This window comes from Chiloscyllium plagiosum, unplaced genomic scaffold, assembly GCF_037043375.1.
Source record: "Chiloscyllium plagiosum isolate Xiang-an unplaced genomic scaffold, Cpla_swu_hap1 HiC_scaffold_3, whole genome shotgun sequence".
Taxonomy (NCBI): Eukaryota; Metazoa; Chordata; class Chondrichthyes; order Orectolobiformes; family Hemiscylliidae; genus Chiloscyllium; species Chiloscyllium plagiosum.
In genome coordinates, this window is record NW_028270141.1 from 125,735,658 (window position 1) to 125,757,781 (window position 22,124).

At 45.0% G+C, this 22,124-nt stretch overlaps 1 protein-coding gene across 1 annotated transcript; it reads right to left on the minus strand.

The window, feature by feature from the left end:
* Nucleotides 1–182: 182 nt before the first annotated feature.
* On the minus strand, nt 183–20,924 carry LOC148151317 (uncharacterized). The gene is made up of 4 exons (XM_087976336.1): nt 20,762–20,924; nt 19,642–19,771; nt 16,308–16,482; nt 183–1,749 (listed from the first exon to the last, which is right to left on the minus strand). The coding sequence occupies exons 1-4, from the start codon at nt 20,894–20,896 to the stop codon at nt 1,587–1,589; spliced, it is 603 nt and encodes a 200-aa protein (XP_087832462.1). The 5' UTR covers nt 20,897–20,924; the 3' UTR covers nt 183–1,586.
* Nucleotides 20,925–22,124: the final 1,200 nt, after the last annotated feature.

Consider the following 22,124-nt stretch of genomic DNA (forward strand, 5'->3'; position numbering starts at 1 on the left):
ACAAAAATCTCACTTCAGTTGTAGCAGTGGATGACATCAGTAGTTTCACTCTCCGTACCCAAGAGTGAACTACAGTGAGTGCAATGACATCATTGGACAGATTACCCAATCGAGGGACAGTGTGGGAAAGTGGATTTGAAGGAGAAGATCAGCAATGATCTCATTGAATGGTGGACCTTTTTTATGACCCGGGGGAAAGACAAGACAGTACAGCCCCCAGGACAGCTGAAAACCATTGTGCGGAGGTGAGAGTGGAGGGAAGTGTGGAGGGAGGGTGAATGATAGGTAGGAGGGGGAGGGGCTGCAGTTGGTGAGAGGTTGGGAAGGAGGATGGACAGAGTGGCAGGTGGGTGAGGGGTTTCAAAGGAATGTGTGTGAGGGGTTAGCATGGAGGTGGGTGAGGAAAGTAGAGGACCAGGGGAGTGGGAGAGAATGGTACTGGGGTGGAAGGGTATATTGTCAGGTAAGTGAGAGAACCTATGGGGTCTGACAAGAGATTGGTGGAGAGGAGGCATGTTGGTTTTGCTGGGATCAAAATGGAGTGGAATGGGATTAATGGATTTGCTGGGATTGTATGGAGGGTAGGGATATGCCAGGTCCAGATGGTTTCAGGATGGGGTGCGGGGCTACCTTGTCTGGACAGAGTCACTTCCACCTGGGTCACTTTGGGTGGGGTTTCAGGTTAGTGAGGCAGGGGCTGGGTGGGTGTTGGGTGGTGATGGGTGAATGTAGTTGGCTGTCAGTCCCAATCCCATTGGCAGGAGCAGGGGGTGCCTGTTCATGGGCAGCGTTCCGGTTAGTGGGGTTGGGCTGAATGGGGTGTGAAGGCTGGTGAAAGGGAGGGGCTGTTGTTTTACTGGTAATGGGGTGGGGGGAGGTGTCCCATTCCAATGGGGCTGCGGTCAGGGCGAAGGGGAGGAGTGGTCAGTGATGAGGGATCTGTAGAATCCTGGGGTTGGTGAGGAGGTGATGGAGTTTTGGGACCAGTTGGGTCATGGGTGTCAGGTGGAGGGGGTTTGTCCAGTCTGACATGGTCATGTCGGGGCTGTTGTAGGGTTGGGGGAATGGGGGAAGTGTGTCGGTGACAATGACTGTCTCCCGATCAGAATTCCGGGGCCAATGCAGAAAAACTTGGATAATTCCATTGATTGGAATCATTGGACTAAACAACCAATGGGAACAGTGACTGTAAATGGGGAACTAAGTACTCCCTTTTGATGTTAATGCAACTGAATTATTTTGAATGAAGAATAAATGCTTGTATTCTTGATTGGAAATACAATAACTGACTGCCAGTAGAGGGCAGTGTTTATAAACAGGACACCGGGATTTCTGAGATAGGACATTGGTGGAATTGATCAAATTCCCAAAGTGGGCACATGTCCATAATATGTCTAAGGAACAGTCACTACATTCTCTGGAAGTGAGGGAGAAGGGTATATCTTTCTATAGGTACGGAGACCAGAGTTATGCACAGTAGTCTAGGTTAATGCAATGTGTAGTTTGGGGAAGACAAAACAGTTTTAGAATTAAGCACATCTCACTGTTCAAAATGTACAAAGGTAACATAACCTTCTAGAAAAAATTCATTTCAATTCCTTTTCTAAAGCTATTTGTGTTAGTCCATTTTTCTTATACCAAAAGAAAAGAAATATCCCATTAAATATTCTCTTGTCTTTTTCCAATTCTTTCAGGAAATCAAGGATCAGTTCTTCACATTGTTTCCCATCAGTCATGTTGGGAATAGTCCTGCAACGGAATTAAGAATATAGACATTTAATTCTCATTCCTCGTGACAAAACCTGTCTGAATCAGAGTAGGTTACAGGGCAACAGCAACAGGAGTCAGGCTTTCAGCCCATTGGGAACCCTCCATCATTCCGTTCCATCATGGCGACAGGAACAGAATTGAAAAGCAATCAGAATGGACAGTCCCGTGGCCGATAAGGGGATACAGTTTTGGTGAGGAATTCTGAGAGTCGACATCAACTTCACGGCACTGTTCGAAACATTGCATGGCAGAGGGACAGGGAAATCTTGGTGCACCGATCTTTATTGAGAGAGTGAATAGCAAAGCAAACAGGGCCTTGAGTTTATAACGAGATGATTGATTCCCCAATCGAGGAAGTTTTGCTGAACCCCTATGAAATTCTGTTATGACCATTGTGGCCATTGATGATCACATTTTAGGGAATACATGAGTCTCCTTAAGAGGTTGCAGAGAGTCCTCACTAGAATGGTTCCGCAAAGGAGGATGAAGAAACTTGTAAGGAACAGGAGAATTGAATATGAATGTAATCCTTAAAAATCAAAAATGGACTGCAAAAGCTTCCATTGGTGATGATTTGGCTAAAACGGATGTGGGTCCATTCCAGACAGAGTTGGATGGATTTATTTTCAGGAATAGAGAAGTGGTCGAGGAGCTGAATCAATATGTTGTGTCTGTTTTCACTGAAGTGGTGGATCCAGTGACTGTGATGCCATTGAATGTCAGTGGGTGATGTTTACCTTCTGTCTTGTTGGAGATGGTCAGTGCCTGACAGTTATGTGGTGCAAACCAAATTGGTGCAGTTATGGACAGTGAGGAAGGTTGTCAACGGATACAGCAACAAATAGAAATCACTTGGAAAGATGGGCAATGAAATGGCATGTGGAGTTTAATCCAGACGATGATGTACTTTGGAAGGTCAAATGGAAGAATTCCAAATTATACAATAAATGGCAAGGATTGATCTGCAGAGGGATCTTGGGTCAAGTCCATAGCTCCCTGAAAGTGATAATGAAAGCATAACAGCATGTTAGCCTTCATCAGTCTGGGGCTTAAGAATAAATGTTGCAAAGTCGAGCTGCAGATTACAGGAAGGAAGTGAGGGCCTCGGACATGGTGCAAGAGAGATTTATCAAGATAAGGAGAGTTTGGGCACACTCGGATTGTTTTCACTAGAACATCAGAGGCTGAGGGATGAACTGATGGAAGTATATTAAATAATGAGAGGCATGGAGAGGGTGGATAGTCAGAGTCTTTATCCCAGGGTGGAAATCTCAAACACTAGTGGGCACAGGTTTGTGGTGAGAGGAGAATGTGCGAGGGGAGGTTTTATACACAGTGTGGTCAGTGCCTGGAATGTGCTACCCAGGGTGCTGTAAGATGTAGATATGGGAGTATAGTTTAAGAGACATTTAAGGGAACAGATGGATATAGACCTTGTGCAGGTAGTTAGGAATGGTCAGCACAGATATGTTGGGCTGAAGGGCCTGTTTCTGTGCTGCACTCTTGTATGTTCTATGTTCTCCATTCTAAATGTCACCTACCACCTGTTAGCCCAATCCCAGATATTGTCCAGGTCTTGCTGAATCTCTGGAGACAGAAGCAGAGTCAGTGATTCATGTTCAGTGGGACTCTTCTTCAGAGATTTATTTGGGCTGGTGTTCCTTAACACCTGAAAGGGACAGAAAAGATTTCTCAGGAGGGGTCAATTGAGATGAAGGATGAAATGAAACTGGTAACAGAGACAGCTTTGAGACGGCTTCAGTCAGTCCCATTGAAGAGGGAGGTGGTTAATGAGCATGTGCAGGTATGACTCCAACCAGTGGAAATTCTTCCCAGTTCCCATTGATTCCAGTTTTGCTGGAACTCCTTAATATCACATTTGTTCAGACACAGCCTCGATGACAAGGGCAGCCTCTCCCACCTCAGCCCCGGAAATCAGCTCCTTTGGAAATGTCTCCTCCCACCATCAACACACAAAGTTAACAACGTGTACCATCTACAAGATACACTGCAGTATCTCACTGAACCCTGTCCACCATCGACAAGGCACGGGTCAGGAGTGGAATAGACTACACACCACTTGCCTGTATAGGGAAGGCTGGAAAATCACTCAGATTGTATTCCAACCAATCAGCTTGCTCCTTTGGCATCAACGTCCAAATCTGTGCTCTCTACTCTCTAGAAGGACTAAGGGCAGTGATTACATGAGAACACCACCTCCTGCAAGATCCCCTCCAAACCACACACAACCCTGACTTGAAAATATATCACCGTTCCTTCAGTGTCACTGGATCAAATACCTGGAACTCCCTTTCTGACAGCATTGTGGATGCCCAAGTACCCAAAGGATGCCAGGAGTTCGTGAACTCAGCTCACTGTCGCCATCTCCAGGGCAATTGGGGATAGGTCAAACCCAAATCTCATGAACGAGGAAGAAAATAAACCAACATCAGGATCTGGCCATTAGAGGGACCCACACTCCTGCCCTTTCTACTGACCCACCTCACCCACACCACATCCCCATGACAGTGTCCTGTGATCCTCTCCCTGGTATCACACACCTATCAGCCTGGGAGTCAGTGCTGATGCTAGGTCTCTCAGGTACAGTGCCATCAGCAGTCAGGAGCCAGCAGTGCTGACGGTCACTGAATGCAGCAAGCTTTCCCTGAGAGGGCTGATGTGGGTCTGTTATCAGCTCTCCAGTCAGTGGGCGAGACACTGATCACCTCCATTCAATTACCGCCTGTGAGCTACCGACTCACAATCGCATCTATTAGAACTACACCCTTTGGGATAAAGAATCCCTTAGCTGTATCCTTTCTGTTACAAAATCTGATTTACAAAGGGACATTTATTTGAAATCAAACAAAATTCCCACAGGACTCACTGTTTTCTTCCCGGGTTATAGAGAGTTTTCTGGGAACTGAGAGGGTGTTCCTCATGGGACTGACATCTCAAACTCTGACATCACCCTCTGTCCTTATAACGGGTACATTTTCACTTCCTCAGATATCAGACATCTCAAAGAAGTAAGATGTTTGGGGTTCTCCACTGAAGCTAAATAACAATTATGCTGTGTCTGCATTCAGAAAGGGAGATAAAATAATCTCTCAAAAATAACAGAAACCCAAGGGACTGGTGAGAATAGGGAGTTGGAGAAGATTAGTCTTAGTGAACAAATAGTATTGCACAAATTGATCGGATGAAATCTGACACAACTCTGGACCTGACTATCCATATCCCATCATATTGATAGAGTTGGCTAGTGAGATGTGGATGTATTGGGTTTTACTCTGAAATCTTCACAGTTTTATTAATTCTGGAAGACTGCCTGCTGAACTGTGGAAGCTCAGTCACTGAGCCTGATCAGACAGATATTGATACCGTTTGAAATAATATAGAGGGCATGGTTAGTAAGATTGTGGATGGCAGTAAAATTGGTGGTGTAGTGGACAGTGAAGAGGTTTATGTAAGATTGCAAAGAGTTATTGATCGATTGGGTCAATAGGCTGAGGAGTGGCGTATCGAGTTAATTTGGATAAATTATGCTGTTGCATTTTGGTAAAACAAGCAAAAGCAGGACTTAGATCATAGAACATAGAACATAGGACATTGCAGCGCAGTACAGGCCCTTCAGCCCTCGATGTTGCATCAGCCTGTGGAACCAATCTGAAGCCCATCTAACCCACACTATTCCATTCTCGTCCATATGCCTATCCAATTACCATTAAATACCGTTAAAGTTGGCGAGTCTACTACTGTTGCAGGCAGTGCTTTCCATGCCCCTACTACCCCCTGAGTCAAGAAACAACCTCTGACATCTGTCCTATGTCTGTCTCCCCTCAATTTAAAGCTATGTACCCTCATGCTAGCCATCATCATCTGAGGAAAAAGGCTCTCACTTTCTCTCTGTCGAAACCTCTGATTATCTTGTCCGTCTCAATTAAGTCACCTCTCAATCTTCTTCTCTCATGGAAAACAGCCTCAAGTCCCTCAGTCTTTCCTCGTAAGACCTCCCCTCCATACCAGGCAATATCCTAGTATATCCCCTCTGAACTCTTTCCAAAGCTTCCACATCCTTCCTATAACGCGGTGACCAGTGCTGTACGCAATACTCCAAATGGGGCCACAACAGCTTTGTACAGCTGCAGTATGATCTCATGGTTCTGAAATTCAAATTGATGAACAGATGAATAGGCAGAGAACAAAGGAATACTGACAGTGGAGAAGCAAAATGGTTTTAGTTTAGAAAGGCATCTCGTGGCAGCACAGTCTGGTGGGCTAAAGGGCATGTTCCTGTGCTGTACTTTTCTTGGTTCACTCCAAACTTGCGTCATTAACTGGGTAATATTCCCCTCTCGTCTGATGCTAGCCCAATTCTCTCTGTAGACAGAAGTACCCTCCACTGTGGAGATATCCTGGGATCCCGAGCACAGGCACCATATTTAAGGACCATCATGATCTGGACAAGCGCAGTCAGTCCCTGACTGCCCACTTCCATATATTTGGCATGGAATCAGACAAGGAGAAATCAGCACCTCACTTCATGGATAGCGACCTTGAGATCCTTGTGGATCGGGCAGAGCAGAGGAGGGACATCCTGTTCTCCTGGCACTGGCAAAGGAAGGCACAACACCTGACCTTGCCAGCCTGGTCAGTGGCAGCCACTGGGTTAGTGTAGAGGAAGGTCAATGACCTTTGCTGCTCCACCAGGTTAAATGCCACCCTCTTCTCATTGATCCTTCACACAGGGTGGTCAGGATCAGAGGTTCTGTATCTCTTCAATCTGAGGTGTGGACCATATGCTGCGCTGTGGATTCAGTCCTCACAAGACTGGAGAGATCATGTCATCAACACCCCTCCAGAATGTGTTCAGGTAGGGAATTCTGAGATGGTTCGGTGATCAGTGACAAATGGCCAAGTCAGAATGATGCATGAGTAGGAGAGAAATTTGGAGGTGAAAGTGAAGTGAATGGGTTCTGTTTATAAAATCATGAGAGGCATAGATATGGAAAATAGCCAAGGTTTTCTCCCCACAGTGGGGAGTCCAAAACTAGAGGGCATAGGTTGAAAGGTGAGAGGGGAAAGATTTAAAAGGGACCTGAGGGGCAACGTTTTCTTAGATGATGGTGTGTGCATGGAATGACCTGCCAGAGGAAGTGGTAGAATTGACTACAATTACAATATTTAAAAACATTTCCATGGGTACATGGATAGGAAAGGTTTAGCGGGACACGCAGGCAGATTGGACTAATTCAGTTTAGGACACCTGGTTGGCACTGACGAGTTGGACTGCAAGGCCTGTCTCCATGCTGTACAATTCTCTTATGATATCACTGCTCGTGCGACTTTCAGTAGTAAGGGTCATTGGGAGTGTTGGTATCAGGCGCAAAATCAATTTGGCGAACAATATCCTTATAAGTTGTACATTAATGCAGTCTTGATGTGCCAGTGACCGAGAGGATGGATTTCACTGGTGGTAACAGCTACACTGTTCCAATGCAGTGCTGAGTCCTGGCTAGCACTGAGCTTCATGAATCTTGTTGCACCTGTCCAGCTGGGTAGTAGACCACATTTCTGACTGGCCATGTAAATAACGGTGAGGTTTGAAGGATTTACCAAAATGGTGAACTGATCATTAAAGAGTACCTGACCTCTGCATTGGCCCCAAGCATTTCTGAACCTCCTACAAACTGAATCAGGAGTTTTCATATTAAAGAGAAAGGCACAAGACACCTATGAATGTACAGTAAAAGAAATTGGTAAAGTGAGGGAATCAACCCAAGTTCAGAGCTCCTGAAACAAATTGCTTACACTGATTGTTTTTCTTTACCAGTGAATTCAGTGGAACCCTGACTTGTTCTGCTCAAAACACACCTTAATGAATGACCACATGCTATATTTGTGTACTCGTAACCAGCTGCACATTTTAGAATTTACTCTCTCAGAATCTTTATCAGGCAACTACCTTTAGCAAGGAAGCCCATTTACTGGCTGCTGTGCTGGGGAAGGAGTGCAGAGGGGAGGATATCTATCAGGATTGTAACAAGGTCAGCCAGATAGAGTTCAGAGAATAGGAGTTCCTTGATTGGACCAGATTAACATCCTCCAATTAGGGAGCCCTGGCTGACAGACAAGGACAAGAGTATCAGACATTCTCACACTCTGGGATGGTTCTGAGGAAGCTGGATCAGTATCAAAGGACTTTCCATGATTAAATAAAGGGTGACTTGGTGACGGGATACTGGCCTGTATGGAGTTGAGTGGTGACGAGAGCAAAGTGTGCTCCTGAAGAATTTTGCTTACAACAGGTGCCTTTGAGCTGTGGTAAGCATTTCTGGCATCATGCTGTTATTTGGCAAGTTTGATTTGTTCGATCTTGCCAATGACTGGACCCAGTATTGGAGAGAATGTGTCCTTGTTTTATTTTTAAATGGGCATATGACATTGGGACTGAGTTTTGGGAACACCACTTGAGTGAAGGCAATTGCAAAGCCTCACTCAGGACATATACTGAACAGAGAGCCACCAGGTCAGATCACATCAAAACCCCAAGACATAGACAAGTCTTGACCAAAGGGTTAAAATTTTCTTTATGATCCGGGCCAGCAAGCAATTGTAGTTACTTCCGGTATTAGGACTTGTGACAGCAAAAGTATCCCACTCGACCTAAATTGAATAAGGAAAATTATAGGTCAGTATCCAGGCGAGTGCACACCCTGGGAAGTCCACTCACATCTGGTTTAGAACAGTTACATTTTTTAACAACTTCCAAATTCGAAGGAATTAAAATAAACATGTAGTTAAATGTGCACCTGCTTCTAATGGAGGTTGAAACCAGCCTGGCCATTTCAGTGATCACAGATCGCAAAATTGACTCAGAACTTCAACACTTGTTTACTCAAGACCTCGGCTAGATTGAGGACCCACAGCACAGAACATTTACAGATTACCGATCCAACTTTGGTTGTGTCTCTTATAGGAGACACTCCTGAAGAAGGGCTTGTGCCCGAAACGTTGATTCTCCTGTTCCCTGGATGCTACCTGACCTGCGCTTTTCCAGCAACACATTTTCAGCTCTGTGTCACTTATAAGCTGGTTCAGGTACCGCTGATAGTGCTAAAAGGCTTGGGCCCAAGCTTGATGGGGCAAACCTTTTTGATTAGAAAATGGCTGCCTGAGTGAAGTTCTAATTAAATACCTAGAAGTTTTTCAGGAAGGTCTAGGGACTATCAAGGGATAGTTGGCCAGGAAGCAATTCCACGATCTTGGAAAGCTCGCCCACAGCCAACTGCCTTACGGGCAAAAGTCGAGGCAGAAATCAGGAGGCTGGAATGTGATGGAATCATCAGAGCGGTCCAGTTTGGGAAATTGGCAGCACCAATCGGGCTGATTGTGAAACTAGATTGTGAAACTAGATGGGTTGGTTCACCTTTGTGGGGATTTTAAACAAATGGTAAACCACTTCTTGCGGCTGGATAAATACCCAATCCCTCACGCAGGTGGTTTATATGCAAAGCTGGCAGGAGCCAGTCCTTCACAAAGCTGGACATGAGCCACCTATACTTGCAATTGGAGTTAGATGAGCATTCCCAGAAGTATACTACAGTAAATACCCATTTGGGATTGTACCAGTATATGGGACTGCCATTTGGGTATTGTCAGCCTGTGTAACTTTTCAGCGGATGATGGAGAACATTTTCCACCATGGCACGCTAATAGCAGGGAAGACCAATACAGAACTCTTGGAGAACTTTAGCATATTCTTTAGACATTTCTCCCAGGTGGGTATACAGCTTAGAGTGGAGAAAAATGTGTGTTCAGGCACCCCCAAGTGACCTACTTGGGACACAGCTTTGACAAGACCAGGTGAAACCCATTGGAATGAGGGCGATCAAAGGTGCCCCGGCTCCCATGTCTGTATGGGAGCTTAGGTCCTTGCTTGAGCTGGTGAATTATTATGGAATGCTCGTGTATAACCGAGCCTCCTTCCCAGCACTTTGCATCAATTCTTAAAAAAGGGTTAGCTTGGAAATGAGCATGTAGCCAAGGCACAGTTTTCAGGGAAGTGAAGAAACAGCTATCATCCCAAGTGAGATCTGCTATTGACATGTGATGCCTCCCCATATAGCAATCAGGCTCCCATTGGCTGGTAGGTGGCACAATGGAGAGCAACGCCCAATAGCGTACGCATCCAGGACACTGGCTAATGTAAGGCGTAAACATGCCCAGATAGAGAAGGGAGGTTTGATGGTCATACTTTGGAGTCAGGAAGTTCCACCAATACCTTTCTGGATGTAAATGTGTAATAAGAATAGACCCCAAAACCCCTTCTGGTCTCCTTAAAGAGGACAAGGCAGTGCCGGCCCTAGCTTCGGGCTCACTCCCATGGTGGGCTATGATACTAAGTGTGTATAATTACAAGTTGGAACACCATCAGGAAGGCCAAGTAACAAATGCAGATGCATTGAGCCACCTCCTAATGGCAGATACACCACTGGTGGTAGTACCACTGGAAGAGTCCGTCGTGGTTTGAAATGTTATGGACACACTTCACAGCTGATCATATCAGACTTTAGACGCAGAAAAATCTGGTCCTGGCAGAACTAAAACAGCTGGTGGTGATGGGTGAAACCAAAGGACCATCACAACCAGACCTGAAACCTTTTTGGACCTGGAGGGACCAGATCACAGTAGACAATGGCGATTTGTTATGGGGAGCAAAGGTCACCACCAGATACTGGCTGAACTCCATCAGGGTCATCCAGGGGTTTTCAAAATGAAGATTTTGGCAAGAACTTACATCGGTTGGCCGGGATTAGATGCAGACATAACCACATTTGTGGGGCAGTGCCCAGAGTGCCAAAAAGGGCAACAATTACAACCAGCAGTTCCCCCACATTCTTGGGAATGGCCGGTAAATCCTGGACTCGGTTACACATTGATTCTGCAGGCTCCTTTCACAGGCTCAATGTTCTTAGTCATTGTAGGCGCCTACAAAAAGTGGATGGATGTGCATAGAGTACATTCATCAAACATGGGGACGACAATAGAAAAGCTGCATCTTTTGCACGACACGCCCTCCCAGTACTGTTGGTCACAGATAAAGGGCCATCAGTTACCAGCAGAGAATTGGAGAATTGGTTAAAGTCAAATGGCATTTTACATAATGACAGCTCCACACCATCCACCATCCAATAGTGTGGCAGAAAGAACAGTACAAGCTTTGAAGACATGCTTAACGAACAGCCAATGGCTTCATTAGATACCAAACTGTATTGGCTCCTATTTGAGTACAGGACCACCCCGCTTACAACTATAGGGATATATCCAACAGAGTTACTAATGGGGAGAAGATGCCACACCAGGTTAAACCTGATCTTCCCAGACCTGCTTGGGGTGGGGTGGGGTTGGGGGGTTGGTGGGGGTGGGGGTATGTCAGTGGCATTGAGAATGTCAATGCCGGACACAAGACACTGGTGAACGAAAGACACTTTACTTCAGGGGACAATGTTTAGTGTAGGAACCACAGGATGAGCCCTGAATGGGTAAGAGGCATGGTCAGTGCAAGGTCAGGTCCAGTGATGTATAATGTTCATGTTGGTCCGACATTCCTGAACAAGCACATGGTCCACATGAAAGCTGCAAACGCGCAAACAGTGCGGAATCCAAACTGACCCGAGAAACCAGACACATCAGAAGGGCTGACAGAAGCCGTGGGTTGTCCCTGCCCATCAAGCGATGAAGAGACCTCGGAATCTGAGATGGACATGACGGGTGTCACCACCTTGATGCCATTGTCACCTGAAGATCAGAATGAACGTCTTCAGAGATGCTCCAGGGGTAAGAGGCAAGTTACTGCCAATCACAAGCTGCCCCTCTCAGGGGCAGTGTTAAAGGAACCTGACCCGATGCTCAAACACCCCAGGAGCAGCTACAAAAGAAAAAGGCCAAGCCTCTATTCTCGGATTCAGAGAAGGCAGGATGCAGTGATTGTAATGAGGTCAGCCAGGTAGACCTCATATGAGTTATGCAATATACTTGCGGCATGGTGGCTCAGTGGTTAGCACTGCAGCCTCACAGCACCAGGGATCCGGGTTCGATTCCAGCCTCGGGTGACTGTCTGTATGAGTTTGCACATTCTCCCCGTGTCTGCATGGGTTTCCCCCCACAATCCAAAGATATGCAGGTCAGGTGAATTGACCATGCTAAATTACACCATAGTGTTAGGTGCTTTCGTCAGAGGGAAATGGGTCTGGGTGGGTTACTCTTAGGAGGGGCAGTGTGGACTGGTTGGGCCGAAGGGCCTGTTTTCACTCTGTAGGGAATCTAATCAATTAAAAGTAGGGTCTTTTGTGATGTTGTACAACAGGGTCACACAACGGTTCAGATACATAATTCCTTGAAGATGGCATCAAATGTAGACAGAGTGGTTAAGAAGGCGTTGAGCACACTTGCCTTCATTGCTCAGATGTTTGAGTATCAGAGTTGGGACACTGTGTTGAGGTTGTACAGGAGATTGGTGAGGCCTCTTCTGGAGTAATGTGTCCAGTTCTGGTCACTCTGTCATAGGCTGGATATTATTAAAGCTGGAGAGAAGTTTCAGAAGAGATTACCGAGGATGTTTCCGGGAATGAAGGATTTGAGCGAAAAGGAGAGGTTGGATAGGCTGGGATGTCTTTCACTGGAGCAGAGGAGGTTGAAGGGTGACCTTACAGAGGTTTATAAAATCGTGAGGAATATAAATATGGTGAATGGCAGGTGTCTCTTCCCTCAATTGGGGAATTAAGACAAGGGGGAATATGTTGAAGGCAAAAGGAGAAAGATTTAAAAAAGACATGAGGTGCAACTTTTCTACACAGACTGATTTGTGTGTGGAATGAACATCCAAAGAAAGTGGTGAGTATGGGTACAGGTACAATGTTTAAGGGACATTTGGATAAGAACATGAATAAGAAATGTTTGGAGGGATATGGGCCAAGCCCAAGCAGGTGGAACGAGTTTAGTGTGGGATTATGGTCAGCATGGACTGGTTGGACCGAACAGTTTGTTCCCGTGCTGTGTGACTCTATGACTTGACCATAACAGCATCAATAGGAATGGGAATATTGTGGGAATATTTCATTAAAGTGGATGAGCTGCCATTACCGAGAAGGGTGAAGCTGACTAAAGGGACTGCTTCAAAGACCCTTTGTTCAAATGAAGTGAAAGTGTTCTGTGAAAAATGTGAACCATGCTGCAGATGAGAATTTCAGAACCCAGGAGCCAGCTCTGTGTGAACTGGAGTAATGTGAATGTGGAGGACTGGCTGTGTTCTCAGGAGGTGGAGCTGCAGATTGTGAGATATGAACCACTCCACAACACCATTCATATTGACCAATGTCCCAGTGTAACTGGATGGACCTGTTAATCTCAGCCTTACCCTGACAAGAATGATTTGGAGATGCCGGTGTTGGACTGGGGTGTACAAAGTTACAAATCACACAACACCAGGTTATAGTCCCACAGGTTTAATTGGAAGCACTCGCTTTCGGAGCGCCGCTCCTTCATCAGGTGGTTGTGGAGTACACAATTGTCAGACACAGAATTTACAGCAAAAGTTAACAGTGTGATGTAACTGAAATTATATATGGAAAAATACCGTGATTGTTTGTTAAGTCTCTCATCTGTTAGAATGACCATGATAGTTTCACTTCTTTCATATGTAAATCACAATTTTTTTTTAAATAGTTACATTCTCAGGTTAACTGTAACAATTGGTGTCAGCCCAGATAAGATGTTGAGATATTGTGGTCCCTGTCTGTGTCGTCATGTGATTCTATCTTAAAAAGTGAGCTAACAGAGTCTTACATGGATTCATGCAGTTTTTGAGCAAAGTACAATGTAACTCTGCAAGTACAAATTCACCCCCAAACGTGTATGTGTGCATGTGTGTGTGTGTGTCTGTGTGTATACAAAGTGGTCTAAGTCTGTGAGAGAGTGCATGTGTGAGTGTGGGAGTGTGTGTGTGTCTGTGTGTGTCTTCACCTGATGAAGGAGCGGTGCTCCGAAAGCTAGTGCTTCCAATTAAACCTGTTGGACTATAAACTGGTGTTGTGTGATTTGTAACGTTGTACACCCCACACTGGAATGATGGTGACATAAAGTCATAGAGTTGTAGAGATACACAGCATGGAAACAGACCCTTCGGTCCAACCCATCCGTTCCGACCAGATATCCCAACCCAATCTTGTCCCACCTGCCAGCACCCGGCCCATATCCCTCCAAACCCTTCCTATTCATATACCCATCCAAATACCTCTTAAATGTTGCAATTGTACCAGCCTCCACCACTTCCTCTGCCAGATCATTCCAAATATATACCACCCTCTGTGCCAAAAAGTTGCCCCTCTGGTCTCTTTTACATCATTCCCCTCTCACCCTAAACCTATGCTCTCTAGTTCAGGACTCCCCGACCCCAGGGAAAAGACTTTGTCTATTTATCCTATCCATGCCCCTCATGATTTTGTAAACCTCTATAAGGTCACCTCTCTGCCTCCGACGCTTCAGGGGAAACAGCCCCAGCCTGTTCAGCCTCTCCCTTTCGCTCAAATCCTCCAACCCTGGCAACATCCTTGTAAATCTTTTCTGAATCATTTCAAGTTTCACAACATCTTTCCGATAGGAAGGAGACCAGAATTGCACGCAATATTCCAACAGTGGCCTAACCAATGTCCTGTACAGCCGCAATATGACCTCCCAACTCCTCTACTCAATACTCTGACCAATAAAGGAAAGCATACCAAACGCCTTCTTCACTATCCTATCTACCTGCGACTCTTCTTTCAAGGTCTCTTTGTTCAGCAACACTCCCCAGGACCGTACCATTAAGTGGATAAGTCCTGCTAAGATTTGCTTTCCCAAAATGCAGCACCCTTGTGGGCGGCACGGTGGCACTGTGGTTAGCACTGCTGCCTCACAGCGCCAGAGACCCGGGTTCATTTCCCGCCTCAGGCGACTGACTGTGTGGAGTTTGCACGTTCTCCCCGTGTCTGCGTGGGTTTCCTCCGGGTGCTCCGGTTTCCTCCCACAGTCCAAAGATGTGCAGGTCAGGTGAATTGGCTATGCTAAATTGCCCGTAGTGTTAGGTAAGGGGTAAATGTATGGGTGGGTTGCGCTTCGGCGGGTCGGTGTGGACTTGTTGGGCCGAAGGGCCTGTTTCCACACTGTAATGTAATCTAATGTAATCTCACATTTATCTGAATTAAACTCCATGTGCTACTTCTCAGCCCATTGGCCCATCTGCTGCAGATCCTGTTGTAATCTGAGGTAACCCTCTTCGTTGTCCACTACACCTCCAATTTTGGAGTCATCTGCAAACTTACTAACGTACCTCTTATGCTCGCATCCAAATCATTTATATAAATGACAAAAAGTAGAGGACCCAGCACTGATCCTTGTAGCACTCCACTGGTCAGAGGCCTCCATCTGAAAAACAACCCTCCGCCACTACTCTCTGTCTTCTACCTTTGAGCCAGTTCTGTATCCAAATGGCTAGTTCTCCCTGTATTCCGTGAGATCGAACCTTGCTAATTAGTCTCCCGTGGGGAACCTTGTCGACTGCCTTACTGAAGTCCATAAAGATCACATCTACTGTTCTGCCCTCATCAACCTCTTTGTTACTTCCTCAAAAACTCAATCAGGTTTGTGAGACATGATTTCCAATACAAGAAGCCATGTTGACTATCCCTAATCAGTCTTTGCCTTTCCAAATACATGTACATCCTGTCCCTCAGGATTCCCTCCAACAACTTTCCACCACCGACGGCCGGCTCGCTGGTCTATAGTTCCCTGGCTTGTCCTTACTGCCCTTCTTAAACAGTGGCACCACGTTTGCCAACCTCCAGTCTTCTGGCACCTCACCTGTGTCTGTTGATGATACAAATATCTCAGCAAGAGGCCCAACAATCACTTCTCTCGCTTCCCACAGAGTTCTAGGGTACACCTGATCAGGTCCTGGGGATTTATGCACCTTTACCCGTTTCAAGACATCCAGCACTTCCTCCTCTGCAATATAGACAGTTTGCAAGATGTCACCATCTATTTCCCTACAATCCATACCTTCCATAACCTTTTCCACTGTAAATACTGATGCAAAATACTCATTTAGTTTCTCCCCCTTTTTCAGCAGCTCCACACAAAGGCTGCCTTGCTGATCTTTGAGGGGCCCTATTCTCTCCCTCGTTGCCCTTTTGTCCTGTATGTATTTGCAAAAACTCTTTGGATTCTCCTTAATTCCATTTGCCAAAGCTTTCTCATGTCTCCTTTTTTCCCTCCTAATTTCCCTCTTAAGTACACTCCTACTTCCTTTATACTCTTCTAAGGATTCACTCGATCTATCCTGTCTATACCTGACATATGCTTCCTTCTTTTTCTTAACCAAACACTCAGTTTCTTTAGTCATCCAGCATTCCCTATACCAACCAGTCTTCCCTTTCACCCGAACAGGAATATACATAAAGAAACATTAATCACAATATTGGAACATCAAAACTCACCTCACAAAGAACTGACCCGAAAATAACGATCTTTGTTTAATTGTTTGATCTGTAGGTGTGGGCGGACTGTTAACTTCAGGAACGATGGCCACACCTACATTGAATCTCTGTGGAAATGTTCCATTTACCAAGCGTCCCACAAGAAACCAAGGTGCAGTGATAGGAACTATTGTTTCTGTAGATAGAGAAAAACCCTGTTATAACATTTTACTCGGTGATCATCTGTGGTGCCACTGACAGTGAGTCAGAGGTTACAGGTGAGGGGTCAGGGTGACATTGCTGAAGTGGGGCAGACACTGATGTGACAGATTGAATAATAGCCTCACAGAGTGACACAGTGCTGGGGGAGGGGACTCCTGTGCTGGCTGTTTGGTTGACGTAACCAGCTCATTACACTGACCTGCTCTCTTTCCAAACATCCACATCTTTTCTCTCATTATTTAGAGGTTCATCTTTGAATGCTGTGATTGAAGTGACTTCTTGCACTATTCCAGGCAGTGAATTCCACATCATACGTGGACACAAACATACAAACGGAGAGCAGGAGAAGTTATTCAACCCCTCACACCTGAACCACTGATCCCACAGGATTTCCTTCTCTTTTGCAAATTTGACAATTTTTAATTAGGTTTCTTCCTTGCGATCCTAATTGTTAATTGAGAAGCTTCAGGCACAATCTCCTAAATATTGAGCACTGTGTCTTTGACTGTGTTGTACTCTGCAGTTCTACTCCGCTTGTCCCTCTGACAATCTGACACACACAGTCAGAGCTGTACCTGCCAAAACACACTGTCCTGTTCAGGTCCAGACCTCTCGAAGCCACATCCTCTGTTCAACAACCTTTTCAGATGAGGCACAAGACCTTTTGACTCCATTGTCAGTAAATGTAAGGATTCTGTGTAGATTATTGGTTTAAGGAAATCCCTGATTGGAACCAGAATCATCCTCCAAGCCCCTCCCTCCTTCTTTCTTCATTTTCCCACTGAAGCTTTTCTTTCGCTCCTCCAGTTCTCAGAGTTCCTGGCTCTTTAGAATTCAAGTTATCTTTCTTTCAGATTCCTTGGTTTCACCTTGCCTCCATTTAATTTTTCTTATCTTTTCCTCCCATTCTATTTCAACTTTCTCTGAACTCTCTTTCCCTTCTTTCTGTTCTTCTCCAAACTGAAAGCCTGTCCTTTCTATCTCTAGCTGTGTTACTTTCACCTGTGACATCATACTTTCATTTTCCTTTCTTCAACTGGGGGGACGTCATGGTCTCATGGTATTATTGCTCATGTATTAATCCAGAGAGCTCGGTAATGTCCTGGGGACACTGGTTCAGATCCAGTCAGGGTAGAATTTGAGTTCAAAGGTGAACAAAAATCTGGCATTAAGTATCCACTGCTAGCCATGTAACCATTATTGGGGATAAACACCATTCTGGTTCAGTAACACCCCTTTGGAGACAGAAACTGCTGCCCTTGCCTGGACTGGTCTATATGTGACACCAAACGTGCAGAAAATTGGTTGACTTTTAACAGCCGTCTAGACAGGTTGGGATGGGTAATAAAGGCTGGTGTAGCCAGCAATGCCAACACCCCAGGAATGAATGAAACACATTCTCATTGTTGGATCATTACTTGAACAATCTCATCTGCATGAGATCCTACTTTGCATTGTACCTTCCATTTATCTGATAATTCTCCAGTTTTAATTTTGATCAAATAACCCACTGTTATTACTTTAACTCCCACAAAGCTGTCAGCAACATTAAAATGTGCAACAAACATCACCACAATGCTGCTGTTTTAGGTCCCGAACCATCGCCAAGTTGTGACTTTAAAAAAAAAGACATAGATCTTTCTTAAATGCAGTAATTTAAAAAATTCCGCCACAAATCAAAATATGATGATCCCAGCTGATGGTATTACAGCCCAAATCAGATCCCAGATGGGCCTGTGGCTGGATCGATCATATTGTGAATTGTTCTTAGTTCAGAGAGAGACCAGTCACAAAAACCACAAGCACTCAAACGTGCAGATTGCTTTGAACAGTAAAGCAGGTAATATTTATAAGGAGTGAAAATAAAACAGATTGAAGTGAATTATTTTCATAGAGCGTACATTTAAAGATTTCAAAACACACCCCAAAAGTATTTGAATTCCAAAAACACCTTTGACATTCTCTATCATCCCCTACAGAGCTTCAGCAAACTTTAGTTTCTCTTTCTGTCTTGAGCAACTGTTTTACACATCTGCCATCAGCGAAGAACACTGCAGAAAATCCCCAAATAGAAGCTAAATCATAAGACCATAAACCAATCCCATGTTTTCCCAAATGACAGGGGTTTTGGCCCACCAACAAAATCCATCCTTGATCTTCTAAGTGAGAGCACAATACACATCTGTTTCCCCTGTTCACACATAAAAGTTTCCAATTGTGACCAAAAACCCATTTGAGCAGAAATTGAATTTGATGCTGAAAGGGGAGAATGTGCTGAGCTATGAGGAGAAGGTGGAGAAGTGGCATTTTGTGAGTGGTCCTTCAGAGAGCTGGCACAGGCGTGATGGGCTGAATGGCCTCTTACAATGTAGTAAACAGGTTTTCCCTCTGCTCGATTTCCCCAGCGTGAAATAGATCACATTGTGAGAGGCAGAACAAAGAAATTGTGTTTTAAACTTTGGTTCACAACAGCTGTTTCAAGAAAGAATTAGACCTTCCCTAAATGGCGAAATAATCGATTTGCAGTGTTTACAATGCTGAGATTACGTTTGTCATCTTTAGAAGGAGAGCCCAGAGACCACAAGGAGACTGTTCACAAGACAAATACCGTACCAACAGGACAGCAGTATAGTTTTGGACAGTGTCCAAGCCATCAGAGCTGGAAAGAGGACTTCAGCTGTTTTAATTGTCTTAAAACGTTCAATGTTTAAAGAGAAGTCAGTGAGTGAGACTGTTTGTGGGTCTTTGGGAGAGATGGAGGGGATAGCAGATGGTGAATGTGCAGTGTATCTGCTTCCAAAAGGACTCCAACAGTGGGCTTCATGCCTGGCAGGGAGCCTTTATTTGTGTGAGGACAATTCAGCGATCATGGCTGAAGTCAGACAGTGAGATTGAAATCCCACTCCCACCACAAGAGGGAAACCTTCCCAGATTCTGGGACCATAAAGCCAAGTATCAAAAGAGGGTGACACTTTGACAAAATAGCAGCATGTGACCAAGGGATCCCCAGGGATTGACAATTGTGGAATGTTTTGTCAATGTGTTTGTCGATGTAGAAAGTATTAAGCAAGAAATGTGAAAGAGTGAACAGTCACTATATTCTGTTGTTACTTTGATGGGATATCTGATATACCTTCAGTATTGCCAAAACGCGAATAATTGAACAGTTTGTCCAGACCGAGCTCCACTACTTGCTCCAAATCCGTTCCATGAACCTCTGTCTCAACCCATTGTGCGTTTACGTATGTCACCTTATCATAATTCTGAAATGAGAGTAAAAAATGTCACTGTATGGTATAAACTGTACTCCCACCAAAGTACATCAATGCTGAGAGAACTGTCCCAAGTGTCCAGGTGTGGAAGAGCCTTCATGTTCTGGAGGGACTGAGTCTGAAACAGAGTTTGGAGTTTTTAATGGGATTCCTGACAGCAGCACTTCCTGATTCATTCCCTTTCTCTCTCACTATTTCATCTTTCGTGTTATCCTGTATGACTCACATGCTCTGTCCCTTTGGGTTATCAATAGCAACATGGAGATAATGTTTTTGAAATGCTTCTACATTGAGCCAATGTTAATGCCCACATGTCCCGGTGTTGTGCATCTCTCTGTCTGTTTTAACACATTATTTAAACAGAGAAATTCTTTGAGGTATGAGGAATGATCACCAAATGGGATTTATCACAAGGATATTAATCCAGGACCAAGGTCATGTTCTGGGGACCTGGACTAAACCCCACCAGGGCAGATGATAGAATTTGAATTCATTGAAACAAATATGTGGAATTAAGGGGCAATCCAGGGTTGGGGTTGAGGAGATTCCACTCACAACCAGACTTGGCCTCTTCCACAGTGAACACAGAGACCTTCAGCCTATGATCAGCTGCCTTTCAGAAACAGGGTTAGATTGAGTGAAGACAGGAGCAGTAGGAGAGCTCCCTGACTCTACAGTCCTTGTGTTGTCCCCCACCATCCCCCTCTCTATGAGCACACTGACCCTTCCCTTCACCTGCTGCTGGAGATGGAAGCCCTGATATTCTTCTTACTGCACAAGCTGGCAGTGGGAGCCAGGCAGGCGATGGCAGCTCATGTAGAAAGTGTTAATGAGGCCCGAGGAGTAATTTCAGTCCAGCCTCATGGTTCAGGGTTGGGATGTGCACTGTCGGTGCACTGCAGGTTAGGGACTAAAAACAACATGGAATAATTTCCACTGGTACAAACACAACAGAAAGAGGAAACTCTCAGCTGTACTGACCGTGTCCTGGGTGACTTGATTTGGCCCGACACAGTCAATAACCTCACAGAGGTCGATCACCTCCTGCTCTGGGTCCCGTGCAGCAATTTGATGTCCAAAGAGGACAGACACAGTTAAGAAGATTCTCAGCATCATGGTGTTCTCTCAGATCACTGGTGAACGCACTGACTGACTCTCAGCACCTTCAGGTGGATCTGCAGTTTGCACACAGACTTACACTCGTTATATACTCTTTGATGAAGATGGTTTTGAATACAGCTTATCCTTAGGTAGGAACGTCATAGTGGAGGAACATTCCAGCTGATTTTTTATGGAAATTTCTCTTCGCTCTGACTTTACAATGGATTCACAAATAATTAACTCTCTGTGTGCTGGCTGCTGGGAACACTGAACACTTGGGAAAGCTGTATCTGTAATTGCTACCAGCTCACATACTCAGGGTTGTCACTCTTCCCGGTTTGGGAATGCACTTCCCCTAGCACTGTTTATCACTGCATTAGTGTTCAGATGGCATTGACTCTGGCGGGGTCACTCTTTCACTGACATTGTCCCTCACTGAATCAGCATTTTCCTGGCACTGGCTCTCATTGGATCACCATTTCCTTGACACTGACTCGTACTGGACTACCATTTCCCTGGCATGGAATCTCACTGGATCACTGTTGTCCTGGCACTGACTGTGATTGGATCAATGCTTCCCAGGCACTGACCGTCACTGGGTCACCACTGCCTTGGCACTTACTCTCCACTGTTTCCTGATTCTAGCAATTGGCCTAATTATGATCTAAATTCATATGTTTGTAAAACATTGTTTACAAGTAATCAAGGGCTACAAGGAAAAGGCAGGAGGATGGTGTTGAGAAACTTATCAGCCATGATGGAATAGCAGAGTGGACTCAATGGGCTGAATGGCCAAATTCTGCTCCAATGCATTATGGGCTTACAATTTAATTCCTTGGAAGAAGAGGTAAAATGTGTTGTGTCTGCACTGGCTGATGGCCCGAAAGATAGTCGGAAAAGCAAATGAGGTGGAAGTCATAGCCACGTGAATGCAGCTGTAAAATGCAGTGATGGAGAAACAGAATTTGCTCAATTTCTTCCAATATCTCACTTTTCAAATATCAATAAAACCAGCTGCTTTCATCAACTTGAGGATATGCAGTAAAGCCCTCTGTGTTCCTGAACAGCTCCCGAGGTGATCAGAACGCTGCTCACAGACTAGATCACTGAACTGCTTCTTAAACGTCATGTAATTTCACCATTGAGTGCATAAAATAGCACTGATTATCAATGCATTTATCAATTTATTTCAGAAGAGGTTGAGTAGGATGTTCCCAGGAACGGAGGATTCGGGTTATAATGA